Source organism: Delphinus delphis, chromosome 11 (genome assembly GCF_949987515.2).
Source record: "Delphinus delphis chromosome 11, mDelDel1.2, whole genome shotgun sequence".
Lineage (NCBI taxonomy): Eukaryota > Metazoa > Chordata > Mammalia > Artiodactyla > Delphinidae > Delphinus > Delphinus delphis.
This window is the reverse complement of record NC_082693.1, coordinates 39,978,837-39,996,014: the sequence shown is the minus strand read 5'-3', so window position 1 is coordinate 39,996,014 and position 17,178 is coordinate 39,978,837. Positions and strand designations below refer to the sequence as shown.

Here is a 17,178-nt window from a genome sequence, read left to right as displayed (position 1 = left end):
TAACATCATCAGTAATAAGATATCAAAATCATGTATCCTCTGGTATGATGCACTGAGAAGGCACATCAGCTCTGTAGTATTCTTCCCCAGATTCTATAACCTCAATCTAATCTGAGAAAACATCATATTTAAAAAAAAAAACAAACTTTTTTTTAAGAATTGAGAGATGTTCCAGGCTTATCTTGTTTTGTTTCATCTCTTTTTTAAAAAATTAATTAATTTATTTGGCTGTGTTGGGTCTTGGTTGCAGCATGCGGGATTTTTTTGTTGTGGCGCGTGGGCTTAGTTGCCCGCCCCCTCCCCACCCCCCCCCCACCCCCGGCATGTGGGATCTTAGTTCCCCAAACAAGGATCGACCCGAGTTCAGCTGGAAGGCAGATTCTTAACCACTGGACCACCAGGGAAGTCCCCATCTCTTTTTTTTTAATTGAAGTATAGTTGATTTATAATGTTGTGTTAGTTTCAGGTGTGCAGCAAAGTGATTCAGTTATACATTTACATATAATATCGATTCTTCTTCAGATTCTTTTCCCTTATAGATTATTATTAGATACTGAGGATAGTTCCCTGCCCAGGCTTATCTTGTATTTGCCCTTCCCCAGCTCTGTATCAACCACTTCTCCAAGGAACCCGGGTTCTTTTTATTCGAGAAACCAAGAAACCCATATTAGGGCCAGTCTACATAATATCTGCCAGTAGTCTTTAAAGTGTCAAGGCCATTCAAGGCAAGGAAAAACAGAAGAACTGTCAGAGATTGGAGGAGCCTTAAGGAGACACAACAACTAAGTGCAGTATAGGGTGCTAGAATAGAAAGAGGACATTAATGAAAAAACTGGTAAAATTTGAATATAGTTTATAGTTTATTTGGTAGTACTGTACCAATGTTAATTTCTTAATTTTGATAATCGTACTGTGGTAATGTAAGATAAAGCTAGGTGAAAAGTATATGGAAACGTTTTACTATCTTTGCAGCTCCTGTGTAAATCTAAAATTACTTCAACATCAGGACTTCCCTGGCAGTCCAGTGGTTAAGACTCTGTGCTTCCACTGCAGGGGACTAGGGTTCCATCCCTGGTCGGGGAACTAAGATCCCACATGCCGCATGGCCCGGGTGAATTTAGTCACTTTTTTTTTTTTTTTTTTTTTTTGCGGAACGCGGGCCTCTCACTGTTGTGGCCTCTCCCGTTGCGGAGCACAGGCTCCGGAAGCGCAGGCTCAGCGGCCATGGCTCACGGGCCCAGCCGCTCTGCGGCATGTGGGATCTTCCCGGACCGGGGCACGAACCAGTGTCCCCTGCATCAGCAGGCGGACTCTCAACCACTGTGCCACCAGGGAAGCCCTAGTCACTATTTTTTGTACAAAAATATACCCTTAGAGATAAATGTAGTTTATATTCTAAAAAAAATTATGTGGGAACACATTTCATGTTGCTTTTGCTTAGAATTTCCCTTTGCACCTTGAAGTTTTTTAGATTGTTTTTTCTTTTAATTAAGTCTACAGTCTATTTCTAAAAGATAACATTTTTTCCTAACAAGTGAGTTTGTACTTTGTTCTCTATTTTGAGGTTATATTCAAGCAACTATGCCTGTTGCACAAGCAACCATCTCAGGAGCAAAAAAAAAAAAAAGAGAGCAAGAAAGATATGACTGAGATTGGATTTTTTTTTAATTGGGGTATAGTTGCTTTACAATCTTGTGTTAGTTTCTGCTGTACAACGAAGTTAATCAGCTATATGTATACATATATCCCCTCCCTCTTGGGCCTTCCTCTCACCCTACCCCTGATCCCACCCATCTAAGTCACCACAGAGCACCAAGCTGAGCTCCCTGTGCTACTGTACAACAGGTTGCCACTAGCTGTCTGTTTTACACATGGTAGTGTGTATATATGTCAATCCCATGAGGCTGGATTTTTAAGAACAGGATTTTATTAGTGGCAGCTCATTTGCTTTTGTCCCAGCCTTGTTTCCGGGAGACAATTCGCTTGGTTAGGTAAAGCTGTAGGTGAATTTATTAGAGCTGGTTTCCCAAGCAGTTCCAGGCCTCACCCTAAGCAATCTCTTGAGGAAGCAGATACCTGGGGCCAAATTTCCCAGTGTGTCATTGCCCAACCCTTTATTTTCAAGGACCTTTGTTCAGAGATCTTTATATCCAGGCTATAGCTCACCCAAAGGGGTTTAGCTGTTCCACCTCAAGCTACCTGGTGTGATAAAACAACTTTGAACTGGGAATAGCTCTGGCTCTCATCCTGACTAGCTGGTGAGTTTGGGAGAGTTATCGGGTGTTTATGTGGCTTAATTCCCTTACTGTAAAAAGGGGGATTTGATTACTTGATGTCTCTCTTGATGTAAAAATCTGCCATATGTACCTGAAACGGAAGGCATCTTCCTCTTAGCAAATAGTTCCCCTTTCTATGTATCGCATTATTACTTGCTGTACCACTGTCCTAGTCTCTGAGGCTAGGTTAATCTTAGAGTTATTTTTGTTATATCTGTTTCCTTTAACTCTTGCACAAAGTTCTGCCAATCCAGCAGTTCTTCCTTCACAGTTGAAGTTTGGGTTTTGGAGTCTCACTGGATTCTGCCTGGGCCGTATGTTAGCTAGATGACCGTAGGCAAATTATTCAACCTCAATAAACCACAGGTGGCTTTTTTGTTTGTTTGTTTGTGTTTGTTTTTTAACGGAAATAGTCTATCTCCAGGAGTGTTGTAAGAATTAGAGTTAGTAAGTGCCCGATAAGTGATAGCTGCCGTCATTATTTGTATATGACAATGCAATGGATTGGATCTTAAAATTCACTGGGCTTCTGGAAAGAATATTCAAGGATATTGTAGCCCAAACTGAATACATCCTTCTGGAAGAGTTTTTTTAGGTGTTGTACATGCCCTTTTCACTCTTAACAGGATTTCTAGGATTAAGGAAGTTATCCTGAAGTCTGAGAATGGAACTGTCATCTGAGACAGAGTGGGTGAGTTGGGGGAGATATCACACATTTAATGCAAGCCCAGAAAGCCAAGATATTCATGATGGGAGAGTATTTCAAACAGGCCCAAGGTAACTTTAAGTTTCTCTGAAATTCTTTTCAGAGCAACTTAAAGTTACCTCTGATGCTAAACTTAAAGTTATCTCTGATGCTAACCATTCTGGAATATACTTGCCACCACACTCTTACCGAAAGATCATTTGTGTGGGTTGCAGCTAGGTGAGTTCAGAGATTTTGCTGCCCGGTTTTCGACCTTGGCTAAAGGTGATGGTCTTAATCATTACTCATACTCGTAGTGGAAAGAAAATTGACTTTGGAATCAGACAGAATATGGATTTGAATTCCAGCTCTGCTACTTTATAGCTAAGTAATCATTGTAAAGTTATTTAATATCTCTGAACCTCAGTTTCTTCATCATAAAGGTACGCTAATAAAACCAATCTTTTAAAGTGGTTGTGAGGATTGAGACGTGCTTTGCGTAACTAGATGTTTTTAGATGTTTTAAAATGTTCCTTTCCTTCTAAGAGTCTGATTTTTAACCTTTCAACTCCCTGCTGTGTATCACTAGGATTTTTCTTGCTGGCATGTGTAAAGCACAGCTCTTCATTCCTCCTCTTCTTCCTCTATGTACTCTCTGTTAGTGGCATCAACAACCTTCTAATGGTTCAAGTTCGATGATGCCACCTTTGATTCCTTCTCTCACCCTAAGTCCGTTTTATTCTAAGAACTCTCAGTTCTTTCTTCCCACTTTTCCATTCCCACCTATGCTAATTTAAACCTTGATTACCTTTCACTTAGACAGTTTTAGGATCTTCTTGACTAGTAAATAAGACTCCAAGCTTTTCCTGTCTTATCAAGTTACACACTGCTGCAGAATCAGCTTTTATTTTTTAAATATTTATTTTATTTATTTATTTGGTTGTGCTGGGTCTTGGTTGGGGCAGGCGTGCTCCTTAGTTGCGGGAGCTATGCTCCTTAGTTGTGGCAGGTGTGCTCCTTAGTTGCGGCTCACTGGCTTCTTAGTTGCAGCACGTGTGCTCCTTAGTTGCAGCTCGCTGGCTCCTTAGTTGCGGCATGCATGTGGGATCTAGTTCCCTCACCAGGGGTCGCACCCAGGCCCCCTGTGTTGGGAGCACGGAATCTTAACCACTGCACCACCAGGGAAGTCCCAGAATCAGCTTTTAAAACATGGCTTTTATTACGTTACTTGCTTTTTCAGAAACTCCCAGTGTTCCACCATTGAGACTGGGTAATCCACTACAGAGCTCTTTTCTTACAGATGTGGATATTGAGGCTCAGGGAAATCCTTTTTTACATTTGCCATAAAGGTCACGCATGTGCTAGGGAATGACACATGACAACTAGATCTCATCTCTGCTCACCCACAGGCTAGTTCTTTCTGCTATTGGAATATGGTCCAGATTCCTTAGCGTGGTTTTCTTTGTTGTTGTTGTTGTTGTTTTGGCCATGCCGCTCGGCTTGTGGAATCTTAGTTCCCCAACCAGGGATTGAACCCGGTCCCATGGCAGTGAAAGCACTGAGTCCTAACCACTGGACCACCAGGGAATCCTATTAGCATGGTTTTCAAGGCTGTTCCCAGTGTGTCCTCATTCTGTCTTTCCCTACTTTAACTTCTCTTGCATCTAGAGTCTAACTCCATTAATGCTTTTCCTTTTTTAATGAACAAGTATGAGAACATATATTCTGTATTTTTTTTTTGATCCATAATTGATCCCTTTAGAACTGACAACATTTATACCTGTACTTACATTGGAAGCATAATTGTACCAAATAATGTCTAAAAGTGTTGTTCCGTATTTCGTGGACTTGGCTTAAAGGGTCATTATTGTGGTTATACATAATTACGTTTAACTGAATAAACAGCTGTGTCATTTTCTTGTTAGAGAAACGCCTGCCAAGGTCTGGTAGGTCTGTCAGTTACAAACTGGAAAGCAGATAGACAAATGTCATATATTATTTGATACACGCAGGTTTATTTCAAAGAACATGTGTAGAATTAAGGTTATTTTATCCAGGGAGAAGAGATAATACAAAAAACTAACATTTATTGCTTACTTATTCTATGTCAGGGTCTTTTTTTCTTTATCTTATTTATTCCTCATAAAGATACCATGAAGTAAGTACTGTTGTTATGGATGAAAAATCTAAGTTTTAGGGAGGGACACACAGCTTTAAGTAATGGGGCCAACACTCCCATTTAGTACATGTGTCTCTTGACACCAGAGCTCCTTACCATAAGAGGGTTCAGTGTTGTCTTACAACACGGGGATTTAAACAAACAAACAAAAACAACAAAACTAATGTTGTTTTCAAACAAGGCTTTAGTGGGGAGAACAGGTACTACAAATGGAAAAGTAGTGTGGTCTTTTTGGGTCACTTATCACTTACTTTGCATCACAGGACTTTTAGGGTGAAATGGTAGCCCACATTGCTTGGTTAAGCACATTGTGTGTTCTGCTGTTGTCAAGGCTGTTGGAAGCAGTGCCTGATGAACCATATTTTCTACCAGATAAGTTATGCTCTGTGGTTGTCAGGAGAGCTACAAGTAGCACTTTCATTTATATTGTTCAGTCTTCAAATAAGGAAACTATTGACTCATTTCTAATCTCACCTCCAACAAAGGTTGGAACTCCTTTGATAATTACTGGGGCAAAAACAAATAATCCAGTTAATGGATAGGGTCTAGGTGATGTCAAGGGCATGGCTGTATATATTCTTTGACTTGAAGCCAGTACTAATATATTATACTTAAAATGTTCTTCATACTACTATAATTAATGCCTAGTATTTTAAGTATATTATCTCCTTAAAACCCACATCAAAAACCCTGTAAGGGTAGGTATTCTCATTTTACAGTGAGGCAACTAAAACTGAAAAGGTTATATAATTTGTTCAAGGTTACAAAATTTTGATTTCATTTGAAGTCTACCTTGCCTTAAAGCCCATGCTCTTTGTTTTATTCTATGCTGTATCCACAGTTCTCTCCCCAGCACCAAGTGGTCATTGCTACAGAACTTGGGGAGAGAGGGCAGCCAAAAAAACTTGGATGTAGGTAGAACCTAATTTGGACCTGACTCTACAGAGATGCCAATTGTACTTCCCCTGGGATGTAACTCAGAAGAGTGGGACATTTCACTCCAAATGTGACTTTGGAACAGGCTTAAGTTCAGGGAAAGGCCAATCACTGTTTGCACAGTGGGGTCAGTCATAAAATGATGGAAACTGAAAGGGACCTTAGAGATTACCTGATCTAACCTTCTCATTTTACAGGAAACTACAACCCAAATTCAATCATCTGACCAAGGTTACAGTTTTTGAGAGAACCGGTAGAGGACTACAGTCTGCTGCTCCAGGGCTCTCTGCTCTCTCACTTAACACCACACCGCTGCCAGTCCTTGGATGCTGGAGAATCCTCTTCTGTGTCTGATATTCTGACTTTCTTTGTCACATAGGTATTTCAGTATCTGTAGACAAGATGGAATCAACTCCATTTAATAGACGGCAATGGACTTCACTATCATTGAGGGTTACGGCCAAAGAACTTTCTCTTGTCAACAAGAACAAGTCATCGGCTATTGTAGAAATATTCTCCAAGTAAGTGCTGATCCTGGTCCAAAAGGACCATCTGTCTTGAGCAAACATTACCACCTGTCAGGGAGATTGGTAAAGGAAGTACATGGTGTAAAATGGCTTTTCTGAGCACCTTCTGGATTTTAAGTACCACACAAGGCTCTGTGGAGAAGGAAGATGATGATAATCAGGATACACATTCTCTGTACTTGACTTTTTGTTCAGTTGGGGAAAGAAAGAATTATAAACACAAAAGAAATTATAAAACACATTAGTTATTAAGCAAAATGTCAGCAAGTCCAGAATGAACAGGAGTAAGGACTAGATATAAAATACGAGAGAGAGAGTGAACACCGTGGGCAGAAGCTAGTCAGGAAGGCTTTCTGGTTGAGATGAATTTTGAGGTAGGTTTTTACTTGAAGGGAGTATTAGGTGCACTCTGTGCCTGCATGGTCCAATAGGGTAGCCACTACATATGTGGCTACTTAAATTTAAATTAATTAAAATTAAAAACACTTAAAATTCAGTTCATCAGCTACACTAGCCACGTTTCAAGTGCCAATGGCTACATGTAGCTGGTGGCCACCATACTGGACATCACAGAGGCATTTCACCATTGCATAAGGTTCTGTTGAACAGTGTAAACTATGTAGGCAGACTACAGCCTACTGGCTGCCTGTTTTAGTAAATAAAGGTTTATTAGAACATAGCCATGTCCTTTTGTGTATTGTCCATGGCTGCTTTCATGCAGCAGAGTTGCAGCAGCAGAGTTGCAACGGAGACCATATGGCCCTCAAAGTCTAAAATATTTACTGTCTGGCTCTTTAAGAAAAAGTTTGCTGACCCCTGCTCTGGACCATGAGTGTTTTGGTACGAGGGCCCCTTTCCTGCGTATTTTATATCCCTAGTGTGTAGCATGGTGATTAGAACATAGTAGGCACTCAACAAATGTTGAGGGAATGGTATGTTAATAATATACCAGAGATGGTAAGCACGTTAACTTCACTCAAATAGAGATGCCATAGAGCTTAGGGCAGAGCTTACCTCACTAGTAGAGTTTGTTAATTAATGGGAAGCTATGATACGTGTAAGAGAAGAAAGGTGGTAAAGATTTGAAGAAAGTGATTCTGGAGCTATATCTAGAATACAGCTAAATACCAGTAGGAAGTTTCTGTAATCTGCACTGTCACCTTTTCTTCAGTGACAAATCCATCAACCACCTGCTCTGTGGAAAACACTGCCCTTCCATCCTGTTGACCATGGGTATCACTTAAGGTGGCATAGAGGGGGGGGTGAGACCGCATAGCCCTTTTACCTTCTACGTTATGCTTTTTACATTGCTTTAATTTTTATGTCAAATGTATCATTCTTATCAAAAAACGAAAATCAATAAAGCTATTTCAGAAAAAAGGGATCAAGCTCTGGAAAGCTATTAAGACTTAATTCCTGACCTCAAGGAATGTAATACTATAGTTTAGTATAGTTTGTATAGTAGAGGAAGTCCCCAAACTTCCTTCATCTTAAGAATCACATGAGGTACCTGTTAATAATATGGTGTTCCAGGGAGTTCCCTGGTGGCCTAGTGGTTAGGATTCCGGGCTTTCACTGCCACGGCCCGCGTTCAATCCCTGGCTGGGGAACTGAGATCCCACCAGCCAAGTGGCGTGGCCAAAAAAAAAAAAAAAGGTGGGGGGGAATAATATGGTGTTCCAGTTATTGCTACACAGGAAAAAAAATCTTCAAAATTTAGTGGCTTGCAATAATGACAATACTTATTTTACTGTGAATCTCCAATTTGGGCAGGGCTTGCCTCTGTTCCCCTCACCATCCCCGGTATCTCAGAACTGGGGGCCCTAGTCATCTAAAGGCTTACTCACAAGTCAGGCGGTTGATGCTGGCAGTCATCTGGGATCTCAGCTGCGTCCATGATCAGAACACCTACATATGGCTTTTCCATGTGGCTGCTTGGCTTGCTTGGCTGGGTTCCAAGGGCAAGCATCCAGAGAGGGAGGGAAGGAGGGAACAAAGAAGGAAGGGAGTCAGGGCCAGGGGTTGTGTAGCCTTTTATGACCCAGCCTCAGAAGTTATACAGTATCACTTTTTCCACATTCTCTTCATTAGCACCAAGTCACTAAAGCTGGCTCATGTTCAGAGGGAGGGGAATTTGACTGTACCTTTTGGTGAGAGAAATGTCAGAGATTTGGGGGGACATGTTTTAAAACCATCCTAAATGGCTTCTGAGGCTCCTCCCTTAAAGATTCTGATTCAGTGTATCTGGGATGGGACCCAGGAATTTGTGTTTTTGACAAGTATCCTAGTGATTTTTACCTTCAGGGAAGTTTAAGAAGCACTGGTAATGGAAGAGAGGGACTTATGAACTCAAAGCCGTGAACTTGAACGTAAAGCAGAACAAATAAGGTTTATTGGTTCAAGTAAACGTTCAAGTAAAGGCTTGTGGAAGCTGAACATGAATAAAGGGAATAGGAAAGCAAGGAGTCAGTCGAGCATGGAGAAATACAGAAGGGAGAAGGGACTGGAACAGTTCAGTTAGGGCCAGATGCTGGAAGGCCTTGAGTGCCATGCTAAGTTTAGGATTTAGTTAGATAAACAACAGAAACAATGGAAAGTTTTTATGATCGGGCTTGTATTTAGTGCCCTCTTTTTTTTTTTTTTTTTTTTTGGCTGCAGCATGCAGGATCTTAGTTCCCTGACCAGGGATCAAACCAGTGTCCCCTGCAATGAAGTGTGGAGTCTTAACCACTGAACTGCTAGGGAAGTCTCTATCAGGCTTGTATTTAGAAAGATGCTTCTGGAAACAATGTAAAAAGTATATTGGAAAGGTGACAGATTGATAGCATGGAGACAAATTCTGAGGCTCCCTTGAGAACCCAAGTGAAAGCTATTGAGGGTGGGGGGCGGGAGGAGTGGAAAGGAAGGGAAGGATTTGAGACAGTGTTGAGCTGTGATTAATGGGACTTGGAAACTCCCTGTTCTGCAGAGAAACTTCTCCACATTCTTACCCTTTTCACCCTCCCTAGCCCCACCTCTCTTTCACTGAACTTGGCTTTCCCTCGCCAGGCATTCTGTTTCTGAGTAGCGCCTGCTCTTTCTGCACATGCTTCCCTGAAATATTCTGGGGCCAGGAGTCAGGGGTGCTACATCTCCGCTACTGTTTCCCATCCATTGTTTTTTTTTTGCCTAGTTCTGAGGTTGTAAACCTGTGCTTTGAGCTCACATCTAATCATAGCATTCTTATGCTCCCCTTCAGGACAGTGGTGTGCCAAGCTCCTTGCCTTCATTGGGGACACTAGCTTCCAGCTTCATTTTCTCCTCAGTGTTTCTCAATGGGGGTGCTATTAGCATTTTGGATTAGGCAGATCCTCCTTGTGCAGGATGTTCATCTTCTTGCCTTCCTCCCAATGCTAGTAGTACCCCATGATATTGTGGCAACCAAAAAAAAGTTGGGGAGAGACCCCAATAAGATTCTCACACATTTCCAAATGTCCCGGCCAGTAGTGCCCCCAGTGCAGAATCACTGGCCTACATAAATGACCTGTCTGACACTTTGGACTCATCATTTCTTATTTATTTATTTATTGGCCATGCCACATGGCTTGCGGGGTCTTAGTTTCCCGACCAGGGACTGAACTCAGGCCCTGGCAGTAAAAGCACTGAGTCCTAATCACTGGACCCCCAGGGAATTCCCATGGACTTGTCATTTCTTGATCCTCCCTACTTCTTCAACCTGCACATTGTCTCCCATGCCCCTGCATCTAGTCCCAACCTTTTCGTCACCCAGAATCCATCTCTGAAATGTGCATCTGGAAAACCTACTCTCTGATTAGAGCCTCCTTTTCTACTTGTTCCACTTTCTTATTCCCACTGACCCTGCTCTTTGGCCAAACCGGGACACCCAGGCCATGGATGTCAGTCCCCTTCCTGGCTTCACTTCCTTCCCTGCCTAACTCGGTCGGTCACCTCAGTGAAACTCTCTCCCCTTCCTCAGTTCGCATCCCCCTGTTTTATTCTGTCATTGTCCATTCCAGCCAATTCTCAAGATAGAGGATTTGGGTCCTGTAGTAGCACTGATGAGAGGAAGTAGGAAAAAGCTACTCATTTTAGGGGCTTCTTAATCTTGCAGAGAAAAGGTGCAAAGGGACCTTAAGAGGCCACCTTCTCATAGAATAGTAGGGTGACTGTCTTTTCTCCACAAAGGTTATAAAGGCAAATGGCAGTTACGCAAAACCGTAAATCCTGAAGCCATTAATCAGAATCAATATGCCAGGTACTACACTAGACTCTTGATGGAAATCGATACTATTTCTAATCCTAATAAAAACGATATGAGGGAGGGACTTCCCTGGTGGTCCAGTGGTTAAGACTCCGCACTTCCACCGCAAGAGCCTCGGGTTCAATTCCTGGTTGGGGAACTAAGATCCCGCATGCTGCATGGTATGGCCAACAAAACAGAACAAAATAAAACAAAAAAACTATGTGAGGAAGGGATATTATCCCTGTTTTATAGTTGAGAACACTGAGGGGTAGAGAGTAACCTGCCCAAGTTAATATTTTGATTTTTTTCTGTCTAGTATGTTTCTTCTGATGCATAGGTCCTACTAATGAACTGGTTTTGAAGGATGAATAGAATTTTATTTGGTAGGCCGGGACGATGGTGGTGACATTGCGGAGGAAGGGGAGTGATAGGAGGTAAGACACAGAAATGGGACAGGACATGATGTGCACTTAGGACAGTGAAAACCAGAGAATCAGCCTGGATTCCTTCTCCAGGTTTCGTACTTGGTGGAGACATATTGCCGACACTGCTTAAGGCTTTGAGGATTCACACACAGTAGGTTCCCAAAGCAGATTGCAGGACTGTTTTCCACAAAACATACATTAATTTTTACTTCTAACACCACGGACCTGATTTTCTCTTATTTTGTAACGATCTCTATTATGGGGTTTGGAATTAATAAATCCTATACAAGCCTAGTTAAGAGACTGTAGGAAACCTCGGGAGGTTTGTGACCAGAGACTAATATAAAAATGGTATTTGGAGGAAGCTTAATCTGGCTCTGCTGTTTGTAAGATTAGCTGGGCTTTACTTTCTAACTGTTGATAATGTTTTACATGGATGTATACATAAGAGTGATTTTTCTAGCATCACAGTTTGTGTCTTATGAGTGCTTTATAACTCCAGACTTATTTCTTTTACTAAACCTCTATACTATAAAAAGCATTAAGTTTGAGTAAGGAGGATGCTCTTGAACAGTCAGTTTGAACAGCTAGCTTTGGTTTCCCTCACAAATGACGGCAGCGTAGTATAATCCTTTGCTTGATTAAAATTTGACTCTTTCGGTAGAATTCGGTTTCTTTGCAGAAGGTTCCTCTTTGACTTATGTATTTTGGGAGCTGAAGGGAATCTAGCCCAGTGGTTTTCAAACTATCTTAATTGAGTTCTTCAGAGGAACCTCAGGGGCCAGTTCTGGGAAGACGGGAAGAGCCTGTGACCTTCCACCCCAGCCGTCCTGCTTTGATCCCTTTTATATGTGAGGTTCTAAGTTATCATTTGAAAAGAGGATTCTCCGACAAAAAAGAACTACTGCTAACTTTTGTCCCATTCCTCTGACAAATAAGGAACTTGTGGTCCAGCAATTACGACTAAAGATCACATCCCAAGATAGTGGCAGAGCTTAATCCAGGACACTTAATCCCTCCACCACCGTGCCTGCCCTCCTGTCGCTGCTTCTCCCACTCTTGTTATAACTTTACCCATTCCACAGTCCCAAGAAAGAACAGGGTTTATATTTAGTTTTCTGTGACTGTTCTTCCTTCATTAAGAAAAAATTTGACCCTCAGATCTCCCTGGTTAACTTCTTTGCTTCTCTGTAACATTTTGGTGGTGAAATTATTCTAGAAGAAAATACATTTCCTAAAACTTGGGAGTTTCTTTTTTCCTCTTTTGGCTCAGTGAGACCTTTGCTCTATTTGAAGGCATACGAGCAAGAGTCATGGCTCAGGAACTCTGTTTTCTGGTCTTAGAAAAGGTTGAGACACTGTTATTACTCCCCAGATAATTTTAGCATCCTCCATCAGCTGCCTGCCTCACAGCTGAGCATTAAGGAGCAGTTGCAAGATTAAATTCTGTGTGTGAAGAGGAGACTGGAGGACAAGAAAATCTGGGAAGGGAAGAGGGATAAGATTTTAATTATAGAAATCTCATGGCAAATATTTTTTCCCTCAGATTTGTATCTTTAAAATGCCTTCACTTCTCCCCCTGTCCAGTGACCTTCACATTTTTTGTCAGAATAATGCTAGTTGCTCTGAGCGTCTTTGAGGAAAGTCTAAGGCCTGAATCCTGACCTAACACTTAATTCGGAAGTACTGTACCCTCAGCATCTCTTAGCATTCTGAGAGTCAAAATGTAAAAGTACCAAGGACCTAACTTGGAAGAAAGCAGTGGTGTGGAACCTTTCCACACCACTAGTAGTGGTGTGTATCTACTATTTAGCAAGTACTTCATTACAAATAAAGGGTGGCGATATTTGAGTGGGAGTTTCAAAACAATTCAAGACAACCATCGGTGTATACACCTGTGTCTTACAGATGCCTCAGTGCTAAAAGGGTAGGACTAAAGATGGAAACTATTTTGATCTTTCTTTAAATATACGTTTCTGTTAAGACAGTAAAGGGAAGGGAACCTCTGAGCTTATTTATCCAACTAATCACAGTGTAAATTGTTCTCCTTGCCTTGGAGAACAATTGGCTAAGAATAAACCTGTCTGCTGATTGGCTCCAGCTCTCATATATTGTATTATTGCTGTAATATACTGTAGATGATTACCCAAGGGGTGTGGAAACATAAGTTCAAGGCCAGTTCTAAGTTTCTTTCTAGCTATAATCCACTGTGTTTCTGCATTTCCATTTTTAGGGACTCTTAGACAGATACAGTAGTACAAGTGGGGAAAAAAATATATGTACAGGGCCATTCACCAAAGCACTATTTGTAATGATGGATAACTGGAAATAATCCAAATGCCCATTAAAAGGACTATGGGTTAATAAATTATATTTATAATGGACGAGGACTGCCAGGGTTACCAAGGACTTCTATGTTGCTAAATCAAGGAGATGTTTGTTAGCCTTTGTCTTAGATGACCCCTTACCACTTCTTCCCACATTTTTTCTTCTCTTGGCTTCTCTGGGAGTCTCTTGGTTTTCCTGTTACCTCCATCTGTTCCTTCTCATTCTCTGTTATCGCCTCTTCTTCAGGTTCTGACTGCTAAATGTTAGAGTCTCCAGGACTGAGTTCTGGGCCTTTTCTTGCACTACGCACTCTTCATAGATGATATCATATACTTTCACGGCTTTAGTATCATCTGTGGACAGACAAGTCCTAAATTTATATTGTTAGCTCAGATCTCTCTTTCGAGCTCTAGACACACGTATCTAATCACTGCCACCACCAAGTGGATGCTTTAGTTAACACGGCTAACACTGAACTCTTCGTCTTCCCCATCCCCAACTTTGCTTCTCCTTCCATTGACTCATCTGCCGGAAACCTGGGAGTCATTTTTTTTTTTTTGGGGGGGGCGGTGGTTCGTGGACCTCTCACTGTTGTGGCCTCTCCCGTTGCGGAGCACAGGCTCCGGACGCGCAGGCTCAGCAGCCATGGATCACGGGCCCAGCTGCTCCGCGTCATGTGGGATCTTCCCGGACCAGGGCACGAACCCGTGTCCCCTGCATCGGCAGGCGGACTCTCAACCACTGTGCCACCAGGGAAGCCCCCTGGGAGTCATTCTTGACTTCGTCTTCCTCATTACCAATCCTGTTGATTCTGAAATATACCTCAAACCTATTCATTTTATCTCTAGTGCCACCACCCTGGACCAAGCCAGCATCTTCTCTCACTATTGCTGCCTCCATTCTCAGCCCCCTCCAGTCCATTCTCCACACAGCATCCACTGCTCTTTTAAAAACATGGCTTGGGTCAGTGACCATTCATTGTACCTAAGATTACATTCAAAATCCTTAGCATAGCCTGCAAAGCCCTTGCCTCCCAGCATCATCTCCTGACCTCTGCCTTTATCTCAGAGTGCTTCAGCAACATTGGAGTTCTTTGTATATCTTATACACATGAGACACTGTCTTGCCTTGGGGACTTTGTGTGCTCTTCTTCTGTGCCTGGAATGCTTTTCTTGCTTCGTTTTGCTTGGCTGACTCCTTCTGATCAAACTTCAGATCTCAGCCTAAAGGTCACTTCCTCAGCAAGACTTTCCTTCGCACGCACGCACGCACGCACGCACATATACACACCCCACCCACCACCTTCTCAATTTGGTTCCTTTGTTAGGTTGTTTAAATATTCTGTCCTGGGCTTCCCTGGTGGCGCAGTGGTTGAGAGTCCGCCTGCCGATGCAGGGGACACAGGTTCGTGCCCCAGTCCGGGAAGATCCCACGTGACGCGGAGCGGCTGGGCCCATGAGCCATGGCCGCTGAGCCTGCGCGTCCGGAGTCTGTGCTCTGCAACGGGAGAGGCCACAACAGTGAGAGGCCCGCGTACCGCCAAAAAAAAAAAAAGTTAATAATAATAATACTCCTTTTTCTTTGAAGGATTTACAGTATATATGTGTGTGTATATGTATGTGTATGTGTATATATTTGTGTGTGTGCGTCTGTGTGCATGTACGTGTTTAATATTTAAGCTGTAAGCTGCCTGAGAGCAGGAACTATGTCTCTTTTGGTTATTTCTCTAGTGCTTAGAACATATTTCTTTTTTTTTTTGGCCTCGTGGCATGGCTTGTGGGATCTTAGTTCCCCAACCAGAGATTGAACCCGGGCCCACTGGCAATGAAAGGGCCAAGTCCTAACCACTGGACCACCAGAGAATTCCCTAGAACATATTTCTTGAGCAATATTTGTTATTTTTAAAAAATGTTATATATTTTGGATGTTAATCCCTTATTGGATATATGATTTGGAAATATTTTCTGCCATTGCATGGGTTGCCTTTTCACTCTGTTGATGGTGTCCTTTGGTTCACAGATTTTGCTGAAGTCCAATTTATCTATTTTTCCTTTTGTTGCCTGTGCTTTTGGTGTCATTTCAAGAAATCATTGCCAAATTCAATATCATAAGGCTTTGCCCTTGTTTTCTTCTAAGAGTTTTATAGTTTTAACTTTTATACTTAGGTCTTTTTTTTGCATGCGGATATCTAGTTTTTCCAACATCATTTATTGAAAAGACTGTCTTTTCCCCATTAGATGGTCTTGGCATCCTTGTTGAAATCCTTTGACCATATATGTGAGAGTTTATTTATGGGCTCTCTATTCTATTCCATTGATCTACATGTCTGTCTTTATGCCAGTATCACACTGGGTTGTTTTATTCATTTTGGTAATATGTACATAACATATTACCTTTTTGGTAATACGTACATAACATATTACCTTTTATATTAACATATAAAATATACCATTTTAACCATTTTTAAGTATACGTTTCAGTGGCATTAAGTACATTCACATTGTTGTGCAACCATTACCACCGTGCTTTTGTTCTTTATATAGTTGCATAGTATTCCATTGCATGAATACATTATAATTTACTTACCAGTCCTCTGTTAATGGACATTCAGGTTGTTTTCAGTCATTTGCTATCACATTTAATGCTATGACAAATAATGTAATGTAAAAGTCACTTTTGCTTGTGTGAGTATACCTATAAGATAAAATTGGCGAATCGTAACATTTGTGCTTTTGTAATTTTGTAATTCTTGTAAATTGACAAAATGCCTTCCATAGAGGTTTTATTGATTTACCCTCAGTATGTTAGCTTTTTTTTTTAAAAAGCTTTTTCTACTTGATGGATAAAAAAATGTTCTTAGTGTTGTTTGCATTTTTGTTTTGAGGCTGAATGTCCTTATTTTTTGTTTAAGAGTCATTTGATATTTTCTGTGAACTGTATGTTTATGGCCATGCCCATTTTTCTATTAAGTTGTTTATCATTTTCTTATTGATTTGTAAGAGTTCTTTGTATTTTAGGGAAATCAGCCTTTTGTCTGTAATGTAAGTTTCAGATATCTTACTAGCTTGTCATTTGATTTATAGCAGTTCTAATCCCATTTTCTTCCATAACCTATGGTCAATGAAATCCCAGAAAATTTTGGAAGTCCTTTCACCCTACCCTATAAGAAAGTTCTGCTCAGTTTCAGAGTATTACCCAGCTTGGTGAATGAGACACTGATATCTGATTACTGTTAAAATTTAAACAATAATAAGACTGGAAGAGACCTTAGAAATCCTCTCAGATACACTTAATTTCATCAACAAGGCCCAAGTAAATGAAGTGATATAGCCCAGGTTACATAGCAGGTGAGCAATGGTGCCAGATCTAGGACTTTCCTCTGGCTTCCATTTTGGATGAGGTTGTTCTGTTTAACACACACAATAAGGAAGTTCTGAGCTTGTGAAGGTATTTATGAGTTGAACGTTGGTTTTGGTAGAGGAATGGGCCCTTTCCCATACTGCTCTTTACCTTTTTGTCTCATCTCCTTTTCCTTGCCCAAATGCCTTGTGAGTTCTGAAATTCTACCTTAAGGCAGGA

At 41.4% G+C, this 17,178-nt stretch overlaps 1 protein-coding gene across 3 annotated transcripts in view; it reads left to right on the top strand.

Annotated features, from left to right (window-relative positions):
* LIMA1 (LIM domain and actin binding 1) overlaps positions 1-17,178 on the top strand; it is an 82,964-nt gene that overhangs the window by 22,379 nt on the left and 43,407 nt on the right. For all 3 annotated transcript variants that reach the window (XM_060024753.1, XM_060024751.1, XM_060024752.1), the window contains exon 2: positions 6,456-6,597. In XM_060024753.1, coding sequence (XP_059880736.1) covers positions 6,479-6,597 — 119 coding nt within the window. In that variant the 5' untranslated portion in view covers positions 6,456-6,478. The remainder of the gene's footprint in view (positions 1-6,455; positions 6,598-17,178) is intronic.